The 17,208-nt window shown below is 40.1% G+C and overlaps 1 protein-coding gene across 1 annotated transcript; it reads left to right on the top strand.

Annotated features, from left to right (window-relative positions):
• Nucleotides 1–174: 174 nt before the first annotated feature.
• Nucleotides 175–8,054, top strand: LOC143292718 (enkurin domain-containing protein 1-like). Its single transcript, XM_076603237.1, has 7 exons — nucleotides 175–233; nucleotides 370–469; nucleotides 1,447–1,607; nucleotides 3,397–3,540; nucleotides 5,109–5,269; nucleotides 7,123–7,259; nucleotides 7,796–8,054. Exons 2-7 carry the CDS (start codon nucleotides 412–414, stop codon nucleotides 7,957–7,959), a joined length of 825 nt encoding a protein of 274 aa, XP_076459352.1. The 5' UTR covers nucleotides 175–233; nucleotides 370–411; the 3' UTR covers nucleotides 7,960–8,054.
• The last annotated feature ends 9,154 nt before the right edge of the window (nucleotides 8,055–17,208 follow it).

Here is a 17,208-nt window from a genome sequence, read left to right as displayed (position 1 = left end):
GCGGATGTTCGCGTTGTTATGACTACGGTTTGTTTGTAACTGTCGAGGACAATTTTTCTTTTAAAAGAAATCAGACTTACCAATCAGAAACAAATCTGACATACTTATAGAAACAGTAGAAGCTTATCGGAAGAATTTTTACTTATATTTAGAAAAGGTTTTGTGACCTGTCACGTGATCAGCTTTGTTGAAACATGGCGTCCAGCTGAACAACCACGATTTTGTGAAGAAAGGTAAACACGAAGGGATTGCACAGTTTTCGAAGGTTGTGATTCATGAAATATTCATTTTAATGTATTAGATTTTATGACAGAATAGCATACTTGCGTCATGCAAATGTATTGACGAAATGATTTTGTATGCTTGCAGATCTTGATCCTGTTCCCTATCTGCGCGATCTTACTTCGTAGAATGCAAGGAGGGTTGATGCTAGAAGGCACCGGATTTGGATCATCCAGGCAGATTAAAGGTTCGAATTTAATGTGTTTTTGTACACTTGTGAGTAGAATCGTAATACGTAAAAGACAAAACAAAGGAACACGATAATGAAGGAATGCCTTGAAATGAACAAGGTTAGTGGCATTTAGTAAATGTGCCTGTACATGCTGAAACAAGGGATTGTTATGATGTCACATTGTGTGTGTAACTGCGTGAGTATCTTGTGAATCATGGTTGCATATTTGAAGTCCAGTTGTGTCATGAATATTAAACTGAATGAAAGTTGTTCATATATACTTTCCAAGTCTGAGATACAGTATTCAAATTTTACACTCAGATTAAGGATTAGTGTGTGCCTCACAATTGAAGTTTATTAAAGCAAATTACACTCAGCTCTAGGATTAAGGATTAGTGTATGCCTCACAGTTGAAGTTTATTAAAGCTCGCAGCGTTTGTTTGCTTTAATGTCCAAGTGTGAAAGAAGAAAACTGACACATGGAAAACAAGTCACTGAAAAGTCAGTGAAAAACCATGCAAGGAAAATAATGCCCATATCATGTGATAGATATGATAAACATATTATGACTACAAACAGTTGTGAAGTGCTTAACATTCTCAGGAACTAATGATGTATGTATGTGTGCAGATGTTGAAATGAATTTAGCCTTGGGCACAAGATGTCAACAACAAAACAATTTGTCAGAATTTTTTTAAATAATAAAATTAAAACAAAACATATATACATAGACATACACTGATACAGTCACACACACACACACACACACACACACACACACACACACACACACACACACACACACACACACAACAACAACAACAACAACAACAACAACAACAACAACAAAAAACAAACAAACAAAAACAAACAAACAAAAAACACACCCAGATATACTTTATGTATGCCAACACAAATATATATGTACCTGACATGTACAGTATACCCTCACACAATTCTGCTTTCTTTCTTATCAAAACAAGTTGTATCAGATTTCAGAATGAAAGACCATGTGGCAGAAAATGTCAGGCGCATGCGCCAGATCCAGAGAAGATGCAGACAGAGGGAAAAAGAATCAGTGCAGCCAGTCAAAGTACTGTGGAAATCAGAAAAATACACAGAAGTACAATCTAGGATTAAACAAGATCTGGAGGTAAGTATTACTATATAGTATTAGTTATGACTAGTATTAGTATTATTGCATTTTATTAATCTTGACAATGGATGGAATGTTTTTTTTACTCTTAGTCTAACAACCTTTGTAAAATATTGCATGTGTGAAGGATGTAAAAGAAAGGTTGTTTTTTTTCTTGGGAATTGATGAATCCTATGCACATGTACTAGCATATGCATGCGCATACTGTGACATGTACACAGTAAAACAATCTCACACATGTACAAATGCACACACACGCACACACACACACACACACACACAGAGTTATCATAGTCAATAGTAAAAAAAAAAAAAAAAAAAAAGCCTCATTCTTACAGATTTACACATGCACAAATAACCTGTGGTTTCATTTACTTATTTTGCCCCCTTTTGACCATCATTATTTCCTTTACCTATCAACACCCTAACCACAGTGTATAAGCTTAGTCTCTCCACTCCCTCCAGGAAAGACACATTAATAGTTGTTATGGAACTGAAAGGAATATTGTTTGTTATGAGACTGAAAGGAATATTGTTTACTTTTGTCTATCATAACCATATATTCTGTGATTTGTATTTAAGGCGACCTAAATAAGTGATTTCCGTAAATTCTTAGGAAACATCAACAGTAAACACACACACACACACACACACACACACACACACACACACACACACACACACACACACACACACACACACACACACAGAGAAACATGCACAAACTTGGATTGGCAGAGTATTATTACAGTGACTTTTGTAGAACATCTACAACATGTTTTCTTGCCAAGAACACCAGGAATTATGTTCCTGATTCTTTATTGACTATATCATTAGGCACATAAATTGCAATCTTTAAAGAATTTTTTTTTAATTGATACTTATAGAACCTGTCTTCAGTCAGACACCAAACGATCTTAAAAAAAAAAAAGAGAAAAAAAAAGAATTATTATTGATGCTTATGGAGTCTGTCATCAGTCGCTGACCAAACGCTAAACACTGCAGAAAGATGGAGTCTTTGCACAACAGGCATTCTGCCTTGGTGGAGCCAACTGACAGTGCCTTCTGATGGTCATCATTCATTTCCTATGTCATTCTGTTAGGCATGCATATATTAGCATGGATTTTTCTTCATAATTTTGCAAGGGACACCCCTTTTGTTTCTGTGAATTATTTTACATGCTCTAACTAAGTGCATGTTGCACTCTGGACTGTTGTCCGTTCTGAATGACCGGCATCCAGCCAACCACTCAAGCTCTAGATAAATTTGTATTTGTATTTGTATTTCTTTTTATCACAACAGATTTCTCTGTGTAAAATTTGGGCTGCCATCCCAAGGAGAGCGCGTCGCTACACTACAGCACCACCCACTTTTTTGTATTTTTTCCTGCATGCAGTTTTATCTGTTTTTCCTATCGAAGTGGATTTTCCTACAAAATTTTGCCAGGAATAACCCTTTTGTTACCGTGGGTTCTTTTATGTGCGCCAAGTGCATGCTGCACACAGGACCTCTGTTTATCGTCTCATCCAAATGACTAGCGTCCAGACCACCACTCAAGGTCTAGTGGAGGGGGAAGAAAATATTGGCGGCTGAGCCGTGATTTGAACCAGCGCGCTCAAATTCTCTCGCTTCCTAGGCGGACGTGTTACCTCCAGGCCATCACTCCAAATATGATGACTGTAGGATTCTGTCCTGCACCTGTAGATTGTCAGATGATCTCGCTTCCTGGGCAAACACGTTACCACCCGACCGCCTGACTCTATGAAAGACCATTTGTGTTCACAGAATCCTGCAACTCCTCGTCCCTCTTCAGCAACATTCCTCAGAGCCCATTCCAGATCAGGTCCACCGGTGAAACTGGAGTCTCGCCCATGTACACCTGATCCTTCAGAAAAGCTGTCTGTACCTCTGGCCTCTTCAGCTAATGATGTGAGATTCTGTTTAAAAATTGAATTGTCCTTTTTTTTTTTCTTTTTTGTAATGTTGTTTGTAAAACATGTGTGACTGTTTTTCAAGGAATGTCCTCTTTTAAGGAATGTACACCAGTGGTCACTGCAACAATAAATAGCAATAAATGCTGACCATTCTTCTTCTTCTTCTTCTTCTTCTTCTATAGTAATCACAAAGTAGGAATACTTAAAAAAAAAATTTTTTTTATTTAACTGTGTTTGTGTGTGTGTCTGCATGTGTGTGTATCTGTGCATTCGTGTCTGTCTGTCTGTGTCTGTTCCTGTGTATGTGTATGTGGATGTTTATGTGTGCCTGTATTGTGTAATAATCGTACTTGTGTGAGTGTGTTAAAGTGTCTGTGCGTGTGTGTGTGAGTGTGTGTGCTTGTGAGTGTGTGTGCTTGTGCGTTTGTGTGAGTGTGTGTGCATATGTGTGTGTGTGTGTGTATGTGTGTGTGTGTGTGTGTGCATTTGAACACACATGCGTATGTCATAATGCATTATTTGTTTTTTTGCATTGTCTTATTATAGCAACTGGTAGAGACTAAATGCATCATTCATTTTACTTCTTTTAAAATTTTTTTTTTTTTTAATCATTATTATGATTATATATATCTATCATTGTGAACAAGATTCTTGTTTTCATCTCTGTTGTAAACATAGTAGAGCTTTTGTAACACTGGATACATGGCATATATGCATGGGTCTTGCTACGATTGGGTTTTTTTGTTGTTGTTGTTGTTTTATTAGTTTTTGAGAGTCAGGTCAGTGAACAGCTTTTTTCAAAAGTTTAGGTGCTGAGAATACTAACGATAAAAATAATGATGATAATGCAGATTGATGCTCTCATCTCCCACTGGTTCCAGGTAGGGAACTCATGACCTTTACAGTAAAAAGTTAAGATAAACATACATGCATTAACTTGATTAAGCACACCTTAGATGAACAAGTGTATGTGCACACACAAACGTGCAAACACACACACACACACACACACACACACACACACACACACACACACACACACACAACCGGCAGAAGCTGAAGAAGTCATAATACTAGTCAAAGAGATAGCAGGCAGAATGGAAGAGGAGTGTTTTGACTAAAATAATGGCTGTCAGTGTCATCTAGTGGGATTACTTCTTTTTAATTTAACGACAATTTTTTAAGTACCGGGTACTTCTGAACCGCTTTCTCTCTCTCTCTCTCTCTCTCTCTCTCTCTCTCTCTCTGTCTGTCTCTGTGTGTGTGTGTTTCTCTCTCCTATCTTTATCACTCTCAGTTTTTTTCTATTTCTTAGTTTTATTTTGTTGCAAACATAGAAATGGACAGATATTGAATAAGCATATACAGATGCACACTGACACATGAATGCACACACACACACACACACACACACACACACACACACACACACACACACACTCTCATAGACACACACAAACACAGGTACACACATGTGCACAGGCACGCACACACACACACACACACACACACACACACACACACACACACCAAATCTGTGTTGGTCCTAACCTTTGTGTGCAGGTAAAGATGGTTCGCCACAATTTTGACTTCATCAAGATCAACGGACGCAACGCCCGACATGCGACAATGCCACGGGCTGCCAGCGTTACTGCTCTAGATGAGTTGAAGAAGAAGGAGGAAGAAGCCATGACGAACTATACCAAGGGGGATGTTCCTGTCTAGTAAGGCTTTGCTTCCATGAGAAATTTAGGGGCTTTGGGCATGTGTGTGTGCATGTGCATATGCATGCATATGTGCATGTTGTATGTTGTGTGTTTATGCATGTGTGTGTGTAGTTGTCCAAAGTTTTTTTGCACTCTTAGATAAAACTTGACATGCAGAGGCCATACCAAAAAAGTGCAAAGTAACTGTGTGATCTTGTGAGTAAAAACAGAGACTATAGATGGAGGAATGTAGGGTCCTGTAGGGAAAACTCTGCAGATATTTTCAAGCATAGTTCTTTCTAACCCTGCATATATTTTCAAGCATAGTTCTCTCTTGGTGGGGTGTGACTGGAAGCCATACTAAGAGTTCTTCTTATGCCTTCATGTGCTGCAGCTCTCTCACTCTCTACTGTACAGGTGGGTTTTTTTTGTGAATGACCATCTTTACCACATCATGTAGACAGCCATACTCTTGTTTTCAGGTGTGTGCACACTGGATATATTCTGGTTTCCATAACCCATGGAATGCTGACTGAGCCATGGAATCTTAAGTGAGCATATTTTGATCTCCTGCATGCACATGTACACCAGGCCATGTGACCAGGATCCAAATCCAGGACCCACTGATTGAAAGTCTAGTGTTGAACCATTCAGTTGTTGTGCCGGTCATGTGTTAACACTTGATCTTAGTCAGAGGTTTGAGTACCTGTGGGTATAGTCTGTATTATAGCTCCCTACTCAGCAGTTCTTCATAAAACCTTGAGGAACTGGATGACATACAGAATTTTTTAAATATGGAAAGACGGCTGGACCATGTTATGCTACTGTCAGAAAGAATAATGAGTGGCAGTAGTTTGCAGTTTTGTTACTGTACTGATGTAGTTTTTGGGGCGTCAGAGATCATTCATATAACTAGTAGCTTGTAGTTTTGTTTTTAAAGCAGTTTTTGGATGTCATGAAAATGACTGTTATTGGCAGTGGTTTGCAGATTTGTTACTAGATCATTCATATAGTTAGTAGCTTGTAGTTTTGTTACAGAAGCAGTTTATGAATGCCATGAAAATTATTGTTATTAGCAGTAGCTTGTAGTTTTATGACAGAAGCAGTTTGGGGTTGCCATAGATATTTCTAAAATGGTAGCTTGTAGTTTTGTTACATGGGTACTTTTAACCCACTTCTACTGTTTACAACCGTCTCAGACGAAGGACCCTGATTGAGGCCTTAGATAGTTTTGAATTTTTGGAGTGGTACCTAATTTGCATGGTCACATTATAAGCTAAGAATATCTAAACTGACCTTTCCACTCTCCACTGCGACCAGTAAATGCAATGTGTGATGCTGTGCTCGCGAGCAGGAAAGTTATTTTCGTGGTGACTGGTTCATGTGAACAGTGTGTGTCAACAATGGTGTCTGACCCAGTTTTGTCTCAGTCACAAGGCAGACAGCAGTGAGGTGAAGGGGCCCTATCGTGGTTATATACTAATCTGTTTCAAACTCTTTGTGCTTTCCTGGATTCATTTACAGGTCATCAATGTGTGCAAATTTTGAACAAAAGATATGGATACTTTCATCATCTAACTGTATCATTGCATAAGAAGGGAGGAAGTTTTACATTTTGTCCCCAACTAACTCCTTATGTTACTGATCAGTTTGGAAGTTTTCAGTTCATAAATTCTAACAATTGTTTTTTGGCGATTTTGTTTCTTACCCATACAAAAGAGACGTCTGGGGGAAAGTCAGGGGAGCTAACTGGCAGTACTAAGTGAGTTAAAGGAGTCAGGCATTCAAGCCATGATAAATGTAGGTTCGGGTGAATATATATGCAGACACACAAGTTTGGCATGATATCAGTTTTGGGCTGTGTGTTGCAGTCTGAGGAACCGCAAGAAGCAGTGGCGAAAAGACGAGGAGGAGCGGATTGCCAACACACCAGATCCGGCCATGCCCCCCGGTCACCGTGCTTTGCCTGAAAGTGAGCGTCGTGAGACGCTGTCCCTGCTTCAGCAGAGTATGTAGGATCCATGCGTCTTTGTTTGTGGTGGTTGAGTTGGTTAGCTTGAGTCCTGGGCTGGGTTTCATTAGCTGTCTTTGTAGTGCTAAGTTTGCTTTGCATTCCTCAGTCTTTGGAACTAGCATAGAGCTAGTAACATTCTTCACGCTGAGATTGCTCATGTGACCTAACTCTGGTGTGTGTGTGTGTGTGGGTGCCTGCTTGCTTGTGAGTTCATAGTTGTGTTCTTGAAAGTGTTCTTGCCATTTTATGTGTGTTTGTGAGTGTTTGTGTTTGTATGGACGTGTGTTATTAGCCAACAAATTAGCAAATGAATTTGTTTTGGATTTTGTTGTCTCATGCATCAGAATGGTCATGCCTGAGCATGTTTAACATTGTACAAATAATGTACATAGAATGTGAGAATGTGTAAATGTTTTGCAGGCAAGGCAGTGGGATCGTTAACACTTTTAACTTTTCAAGAAAAAATAAGAAAGAAAACAAAAACAATAAAACTTCACTGAACTGTGCTATGTTGTCAATGGTGGTTGCAGAGGAGAAGGAACTGGTGCAGCAGTTGTCGGCCCTGCCCATCGGGAGCGACACTGTGCGTGTCCGCAACTTGCGCAAAGGAGTGGAGAGCAAGCTGGCAGAGGTGGAGGAGGCCATCAAGATCTTTTCCCGGCCCAAAGTGTTTGTCAAAGTGGACCCACAATGATTTTCTTTTCTCATTTTTCGTTTTTTTCAGGGGTAGGGAAAAGGGGATGAGAGGATGAAGGTGGCAGGGATTGGAAAGGGAGGGAGGGGGAGGTTGTTTTTTTTAGGGAGTGGAGGTAGGGGTTTGGGGAGGGAGTGCATGAAGGGATGATGATGAGAACTGAAAATATGAATGAAGAGTGGTATATGGAAGGGAGAGCATGATAAGAAGATGAAAAATGGTCGATGGAGATTGATTTATTATCGGTGTCTACTTGGTAATGCTTATGATTCAGCTTCTAGTTGGTCATGATTATTATCGTTTGGCTTATGCTTAATACTTAAGGCTTACAGAGTGTTCCTGGGAACATCAAATTTGAATTTAGATGGCATGCTGGAGCTTGCAGGATGCAAGCGAGTCTGATGCTCTTCTTTTAGTTATTTCAGGCAGTCATCCAAAGTCTTATCCATGAAGGAAGCTGTACATTCTTCACAGCTTAGCTTCATTTCTCAGTGATCTGTGTGCTTTTGGCAAAATGAAACATAGAAGTGTTGAAATATGGTCATGGGGCCAGTGATTGGTTGGTGCCAGCAACTGGAGCTTTGACCGAACATGCAGAGTGGTTTGATGATGAGAAAAAGACGGCACATTGTTCACTTGCATTGTGTGAGGTACATTGCTGAATGTAATGAGAACTCTTGACTTGTAGATCTGCCTATAATATGATAGTGCTTACCTAGTTTATTTTACATTGATGTTCTCTAAAATCCTGACGTAATACTAACGTGTATAGTGTAGAGACAATCTATGTAAAAAAACCCACTAAAACTTAAAATTGGTGTAATTGGAAGTATTTTCAGAATACTAATGCAAAGAGAATAGGATAAAAAGCTGAAACTTGTGCCGACAGTGGCATACAAAATTCTCATTTGGGCTTGTCCACTTCCCCTTCATTTCTTATTTCCTTTACGAAAAACAACCAAAAACCGTTCATGCCACTGATCTATATTTTTCTTATTTTAGATTTCTTTACTTAGTTTTCATTTCACTTGATACATGGAACAGCTGTATAAGTGATTTTTTTTAGTTGGTTGGGGTATGTTTATGTTTCCAGTTGCTACCAAAGTCTGATATGAATGACAGGGTCTGCAACATGCATACTTTCTCTTTGTCAAATCCCAGCACTGAGCTCTTCCAAGTCTTGCCCTGAAATCAAAATCTTTCCAGAATAGCTTGTCCCTAACCTCCCTTTTTCCATCCATAGTTTCTTTAGCCTTCTGTCTACATGGATTTGTATGTTGTCTTTCATTCCTTTATTTCAAAGTGGACCCTTAGTGATTTTCTTTTCTTTTTCCAGTGGAAGTTAGGTGTTAAAGCATACAGGATTCATACATCAATTATTATTATTATACTTCTTCACTTGTGTTTATGGACGCTGACACAGATAGCATAGGCATATAGGGGTGTTCACATGAAAACTTGGGAGTTCAGAAAATCTCCATCCTTTAGACCTTGAGGCGCTGCCAGGATTTGAACTGTTAACCAGTCTCTCCCCCCTAAAAGAGTTGAGAGGTAAGTTGCGTCAGTAGTTATGTAATGGTAACCATTCTCTTGTGGGTACTGCAGCCCCTAGAATGAGGAAAATGAGAAATAGATGATTTTGATGCCTATTTTTTACAAAGCCTCTTGTGATCTGTTGGAATTACTCGGGGTGAATGGTGTTTTTTGTGCTTTTGTATATATTATTTATGTAACATTCAAATTGTTTGAAATCCAATCATTGGTGTTGGTTGGAAAATTTGTTGACTGAATTTGTGCTAAGTTTTAGCTAAAAAAAAAAGATGTTGTTAATGGATATTTTTGGTGCATTCATGCATGTCGGTGGATGATAAATATTGATGAGAATTTGTACATTTGACTACATTACTACTTTATTGTATATATCAATAATAAAACTTCCGTTTTCTATGTTGCATGCTTCTTTGCAGAATCTGTGTATAATTAGTTGAGGTAATAGTGCTCAACTGGTGTATTTTTGCTGTGATATTCTCTAAAATCTCTCTTTCTCTCTCTCTTGTTCTTTCTCTCTGTTTCTCACACACAAACTCTTCACCACCACCACCTCTCCCCACATACACACACACACTCACACACACACACACACACACACACACACACATTCTTTCTCTCTGTCTCACTCAGACACTCCCTGCTACACAAACACATATGCACACACAAACACACACACACACACAGCCTTGAAAGCAAATCAGATCAAACCAACAAACCAATGCAAAGACCAAATTTTGCTGCATGTGTGACAAATTTGACATATTAATCAAATGACAACCAGCAGCAAACTCTCAGACTTCTACTGGAGAACATCTCTTGAACATAGATCATCGTCAGTTTGAGTGTCAACATGTGACCTAGAAAAGCATTATTATTGTCCATATATAGATAGTTAGACAATACATTCAATTGTGTCTTGACCAAATGATTATATGAACACATTCAGCTGCATCATAATCAAGTGGCCATTTCAAATTATATTCAGTGATGTCCGTTTGAATGGCTTGTCTTCCTTTAGTTATCATCATTGTAATGTAAAAAAAAGATTGAAACTCAATCAGTATTCCAGGCAATCACAGCATCATTTGCTGACCACAGCATAGGGCTATGTCTAAAGTGAATCTTCTTCTCATTCATCTAAAGTGAATAAGGTGCACCTTTACCCTTTTTTTTTTTTTTTTTTTTTTTTTTTTGTCTCTTTAATTTCCAGCTTCCAAATTTTTCATTATGTTGAAAATTTTCATTTTATGAAATTGTAAGCAAAGAGAAAGTCTTCATTAATTTTCAATAAATTCTTTGTAGTCACATCAGGTTTCTGTGTTGACTCCCACTTCAAGTGATCTGGCTAACACTTCAATAAAGGCAACAAAAATGCTGTTGGGTGTCTGTGACTTAAACCAACCACCAGATTGTCCAAACTCAAAACATTTTGAATGCAAACTTAGTGTTTCATCAATGATTGAACTAACCAGACAGCAAACAGCATTCATTTCTAAAAAAAAAAAAAAAAAAAAAAAAAGATGTTGGGGACCTTCACGAATAAAGCTTAACAATGACTTCTATTAAATATGTGATATGTGAAGGCTGTAAATGCATATGTGTCTGCAATGATGAAATAGGCCTGGGGATTTTTTCTGTCTTTCTAAACAATGATTTATCATTTAGAGGATGATGTGAAGGTTAGCAAGACGAAAGTGGAAGAAAGAACAATGTCAGAAAACCAGAGAAGATTCTGTTTGGTTATTGTTTGTAGGTCAAGTACAGCAAACACTTGTGCCTGTATTTATTGTATCTTACTTGTGGAAGTATTTGGCAGCTACACAGCAGTTGGGTGTTGCGGTTATTTTAGAGAAATATGTTGTATTATAGAGACAAACAAACATGTATTGTCAGCAGCACAGTTTTGTTGATGTGATTTTGTTACAGATGTGTTTATGGAGTGAGAAGTAAATTTTGTTCTTTAATTTTGATTTCTTAATCAGAACTTGGTTGTGATCTTACTTTCTGTTTGGTAAATTAAATAAGACAATCAGTTACTCCCACAGAAGTGACTACAGTTTCTCTCTCTCTCTTTCTCTCTGTCTCTCTCTGTCTCTCTCTCTGTCTCTGTCTCTCTCTTGTGTCATTATCGTTAATGTTGTTATTGTTGTCACAAGGACAGATTGGAAGACTGGGCGATGCCTAAAATCTTTATCCTTGAGTAATAAAGTTTTTGAATCTTGAATCCTCTCCTCTGTCTGTCTTTCTGTAACTGTCCTTTTTCTTTTCTTTCTTGCTCACACACACACACACACACACACACACACACACACACACACATTCTCTCTTCCACTCCATCTCTCTCTGTACATATCCATATAACACACACTCTCTCTCTCTCTGTCTGTCTCTGTCTGTCTCTCTCTCTTCTCCTCTGTCTGTCTGTGACTGTCCTTTTTCTTTTCTTTCTTGCTTACACACACATATACACATTTTCTCTCTCTCTTCCACTCCCTCTCTCTCTTTGTACATATCTATAACTCTCTCTCTCTCTCTCACTCTCCCTCTGTTTCTCTCTCTCTCTCTTTGCACCACCCCATGCCTCCCCACACACCCCCAACTCCTCATTACATGCACACTGACATTTTTTGCAGGTATTGAGACATTGCACCATTTTATTTATTTAATTTTTTTTTTATTAACAACACATTTATTTATTTATTTATTTTACATTTTATTATTTGTTTACATATTTGTTTGTTTACTTGTTTCTTTTATTGTTTATTCTATAACCAGTTTATACTGAAATCACCCATGTTCATACTGTTTTTCTGTGCATAGATGACTGACATTGTTATTTGTTATTCGTCTCCACTGAACTTGATAGGTTTGTGCAGCTTGTATTTGTGGCATTTGTGAAGGGTTGTGTATCATGCAGTAAGACATTTCAACCAGTAGTTTTGGTTTTGTATTGTATATACTTACAGTATGTCATGTGCCTCTGTTAGAGAAAATAAATACTGATTATTGTTTGAAAACACAAGATTGACTTCCTTTGGATGTTCTGTCTGTCCATTGCCCGCGCCACATTTACACACACATGTCTGTGCCCGTGGACACACACTCTGCCTCTCTGCGTCTCTCTCTGTCTCTCTCCTTCTTATTCCCCCTTTCATTCCCTTCATGTGCGTGTGTGTGTTTCACAGAGAGAGAGGGAGAATTCAATGCGTGAAAGGTCCAGCTGAAGTGCATGTAAAGGGAGGGTATCGGGAAAAAATGCAAGTCACTACATTGGTTTGCTCCCTTCAGCTGAAAAGGGGGGGGGGGGGGGGGGGGGCAGAGGGAGTGTTATCGGCATCTCCAAAATAAACTGTCATACACACTGAAACACATATTCACGCAAACACACCTTTCCACGCACACACAAGCACACGTTCGCCCTGAGAAGATTTTCTTTGCCTGCTTTTTTTTCCCTCTTGCACCTTTTTTCACATCTCTTTCCTGTTTAGTTTGTTTTGGGTCCCCCCCCCCCCTCCCCAGTTCTCTACGAGCTACAATAAACGTGTTTCTGTGCTTTCTTATCACGAACATTTGAATCTGCACTTTAATGTAAGTTGAATGTGATGACCTGGTGTGTGTGTCTGTGTCTGTGTACAGGTGACGATGGTGCCTTTTTTATCTTTATTTTTTTTTCTTTTTTTTTTTCTTCTTTTTTTTTTTTTTTTTTTTTTTTTTTTACAATAAACTGAATATGTTCCTCTTTGCTATTACGTCTGCACTTGATATGACTTGATACAGGCGAGGGCTAACCCAGATTTACTGACGTGCTTTCTTTTTCTTTTCTCTTTTTTTCTCTTTTCTTTTTCTTTCTTTCGTTCTTTCTTTCATTTTTTTTTTCATTTCTTTTTTGTATAAGAAGCCCAAATTTAGTGAAACATTATAACTAGTATGTTCTTAGATGCTCTTCTACGAAAGGTTCATATCTTCCGAGTGCCAGTGATTACGTTTTAAGACACCCGAAAACGGAGTATGAATGCCTACATGGCGGGGGTAAAAACGGACATACACCTCGCATCCGCGGACACGGCCGCTTAATTCGTACTAAACACGAACCTCCAAATGAGGTGTACAAACGGCAGGTGAAGCAAAAATCAACACAGATCATAAGCAATAACAGCGACACACAGAGATACACACACACACACACACACACACACACACAGATAAGAAATCTTGCCATACACATGCAGCTATACACCCCCTCCCCCCAAATTCAGTCTGCGCTCTTCCTCCCGGCGATCGATGAAGTGATGGGCCATGGGAAAGTGATAGTGATAGTGTGCCCATGGGTGTGGGAACAGAACGATGGAAAGGCCTGGATGCCGGCGGCGGCATAGCGGTCTGGAACTCTGCAGATGTGGTGGGTATAAAGGGGGAATAGAGAGACTGTGACCTGGGAGGGTGGGGGGAGGAGCAAGGAGAGGCTTTGTCCGCCCATTCCTTCCTTCCTTCCTTCCGCGATATTCACGGAGCATCATCGATCTTGTCATCTATTTTGGAAGTGGTGCGGCGCGCCGGCACTCCACTAAACGGACGTGGCACCCAAGCACACGTGACACGCATGCACGAAGCACGTATCACGCGCGCGCGCGCATGCCTGTAGTACACACACAAACGCACGCACGCACTCGCACATCTTCAGTTCGCACACGTGCGTGTATACACATATATGTGCGTACACACACGCACACACACACACACACACACACACACACACACACATACACACATACACACACACTACATACTTATACACACGTAAACAGATGAACGCATGCATTTTCATCCATGATACCCACAGATCATCGAACTTGAGCACAACTGACGGGGAAGAAACAAACGTTTGGGAAGGAAGCACTTCAGATTGAGAGAGAGAGAGAGAGAGAGAGAGAGAGAGAGAGTGGTGGGTGAGAGGGGTGGGGGGCCGCGTAGAGACAGACTGAAGATAAATCAAAAGAAATAGCGAACGGGGTGGCGGGGAGGGTTTCCTCTGGTTCAACTTCCCAAGGTATAAGGTGCAACAACTTTCCAGAACTTTTAGCTCAGATAACTGAGTTGGTGTTAGGAATGAATTTTTCTGTTCTGCATGTGAGGAACGTACTTTTTTGCGATTTCTTTTTTCTTTTCTTTTTCTTGTTACTTTCTTTACCTTGTTACTTTTTTCTCTTTTTTTTCTTTCTTTTTCTTGTTACTTTCTTTTTTCCCCCTTTCTTTAACCCCTTTCTTTTCCTTCTTACTTTTTCTTTTTTTTTTTAATAGATGTGATGGTGGGTTCCTCGGTTCCAAGAAGCACTGAGAAGGAGGAGGTCCGTGGTGGCAAGCCCTCTGGTGGCTGTGCAGGTTGATTCTTGAGCGACACACCCTGGCACACAGAGGGCATGCAAGGAAATCCGAGGGAAGAAGTGTTCTGGGCAGCCGATCTCTTCCTCTGTCTGCGCTTTTCCTCTGCTAGCCGATAACTGAATTGCAGCTTCGAAGGTCTTAGCGCCTCGCTTGATTGTTGATCTCCATCTCTGTCTCTGGCGATGCTTTCCCAGCCCTTTTTCTGGAATACCAACTGCTTTGAATTGGCGCTTCGACTGGTCTTTGAACCGTTTCTTGTGGGACTCCTCTGTCACGTTTGCCCGCAACGCTGTAGAAGACGGCACTGGGCATTAGTGTATCCTCCATGCATGGTAGATGTCCCGCCTGTTGAAATTGTTCTGTCAGTAGCTGCAGACCAGACTAGCCAGACTATTTTGTCTTCGAGGTTACCCCCTTTACGGTGCCATTCTGAATGACATACAAAATTATAGAGATCTGGCTTTGCAACCTGGACGCCAGATGTCCTTGTGACGTTTAAAAGACTGAACACTTCTGAAACTGGTATTTGTAATGGTGATAGACTGACGCGAAAGTAAAGTTGAGAGAGAGAGAGAGAGAGAGAGAGAGAGAGAGAGAGACGTAGACGTTTTATTCATATAGGCCATAGCCCCTTAGAAGGGGGTACACATGGAATTGACATAAAGTCGCATATTAATACAATGAAAAATTACATTACATAGGCACTGCGTTGTTTAAAAGCTCTATGCAAATATAAAGCAAAATGTTGTACAATAGTTGTGTGTGTGTGTGTGTGTGTGTGTGTGTGTGAGAGAGAGAGAGAGAGAGAGAGAGAGAGAGAGAGAGAGAGAGAGAAGGACAGTGCCCAGAGGGGTCTTAAACCAGGGAGATGATGACGCGAAACAGTGGAGAAGGAAACACGTGGTATATCTTCAGAAACAAGAAGCAAACAGCTGTCCGTCAGCTCCAGATCTGGTGTTCACCTGCTCGTACAAACTAGGCTCCACTTTCAAAAGCTCGAAATATCTGCGGGAATGCCTTGCATACAGACGCTGGGTATCAGTTTCTGACCTTTCTGACCTGTCTTTCCAACTTGGACGCCAGATGTTATCCGTCGTGACGTATTAAAAGACTGAACGCTTCTGAAACGCTGGCATTTGTAACGGTGATAGACTTACGTGAAAGTAAACTTATGTTCCTGTCTGTTAGAACTAAAGAAAATAGGTAGTGCACTGCACTATCGATAAGAACGCGAGTGTTTAAAACCTTAAATTCTTAAGTGGAGTTCGTAAGTCGATCGATTTGCACGTATGCACCTTTAGTGACGGTTCAGATGATATAAAAAAAAAAATAAAAAAATAATCGCAGAAACAGAACAACAGTGCTCAAAGCAGTCCACCCACAGGCCAGCGTAACCCCCCCACCCCCCACCCCTCCTTCTCTCCCTCTCTCTCTCTCTCTCGCTCTCTTCCCTCTTAACACCCCCACTCCCTCTCTTTCCCACCCTCGCGCACATCCTAATTCCATCATCCATTTCTTTCTCATTTCCACAAATGATGTATCTTTCCAACACAAACACCACACTTTATCACACAAGAAAAGAAGCCAAGAAACACCACGGGTGGTCAATGACGTCAATGTGACGACACCGACCGGAAAGACCTTCAAGACCAAAGAGCGATGAGCATCCAGGAAAAACCATGCACTCCGATACTTCCTCCAACAATAAGAGTGACACTATCTATTTTGGGCGCCGGATCGTAGGAAATTACTTCGTCCAGAAAGAGAGATAGAGAGAGGGAGGACATGCTCAGGTCTTTTACGTAAATCCGGTCAGGTCTGAGGTTAGCATAAACTATAGTCATCGGAGCAAGGTGGTCGTATTATATTTAATTCGTGAAACAGCTGTTATGGAGTCCTTGCGTGGTTTAGCTGGACAGGGAGCGAGTAGTTGTGTGAGCTTCCAGAGTTGTCTCGGAGTCATGTCACGCATAAGGCGTTGAAATAGGAAGCAGGGTTTTGTTGTTGTTTTTTCTTGTGTGGTTGGATTTAATGTCTGTGGGGATTGGTTATCTGATGCGTCTTCTCTCTTGTCTCTATCGGTGTGTCTGTTTCTGTCTTTGTTTGTCACGTAGCCCTGTCTCTGTCTCTGTCGGACTCTCTCTGTCTCAAAATGCACCCCTTTCAATACAGCTCCAGCGCAGAGAAAAGATTTATTCGGTATACCGTTGACAGAAAATGAAGATATGATACTTTCACTTGCAAAATATGTATCTGAGGTAATGAATACACGGAAAACGTCCATCATCGGTCCAAATACTTATTTAATCAATTAAA

The sequence above is a fragment of the Babylonia areolata genome, chromosome 18, assembly GCF_041734735.1.
Source record: "Babylonia areolata isolate BAREFJ2019XMU chromosome 18, ASM4173473v1, whole genome shotgun sequence".
NCBI lineage: Eukaryota > Metazoa > Mollusca > Gastropoda > Neogastropoda > Buccinidae > Babylonia > Babylonia areolata.
Note: the sequence above shows the minus strand (reverse complement) of the source record. Positions and strands in the feature narration are given on the sequence as shown.

Excerpts from the sequence above, each read along its gene's own strand:
- LOC143292718 (XM_076603237.1), top strand. The coding sequence starts at position 412 with ATGCAAGGAGGGTTGATGCTAGAAGGCACCGGATTTGGATCATCCAGG. Across the intron at positions 1,608-3,396 it reads GGATTAAACAAGATCTGGAG|AATCCTGCAACTCCTCGTCC; the intron begins GTAAGTATTACT and ends TTGTGTTCACAG. Across the intron at positions 3,541-5,108 it reads TGGCCTCTTCAGCTAATGAT|GTAAAGATGGTTCGCCACAA; the intron begins GTGAGATTCTGT and ends CTTTGTGTGCAG.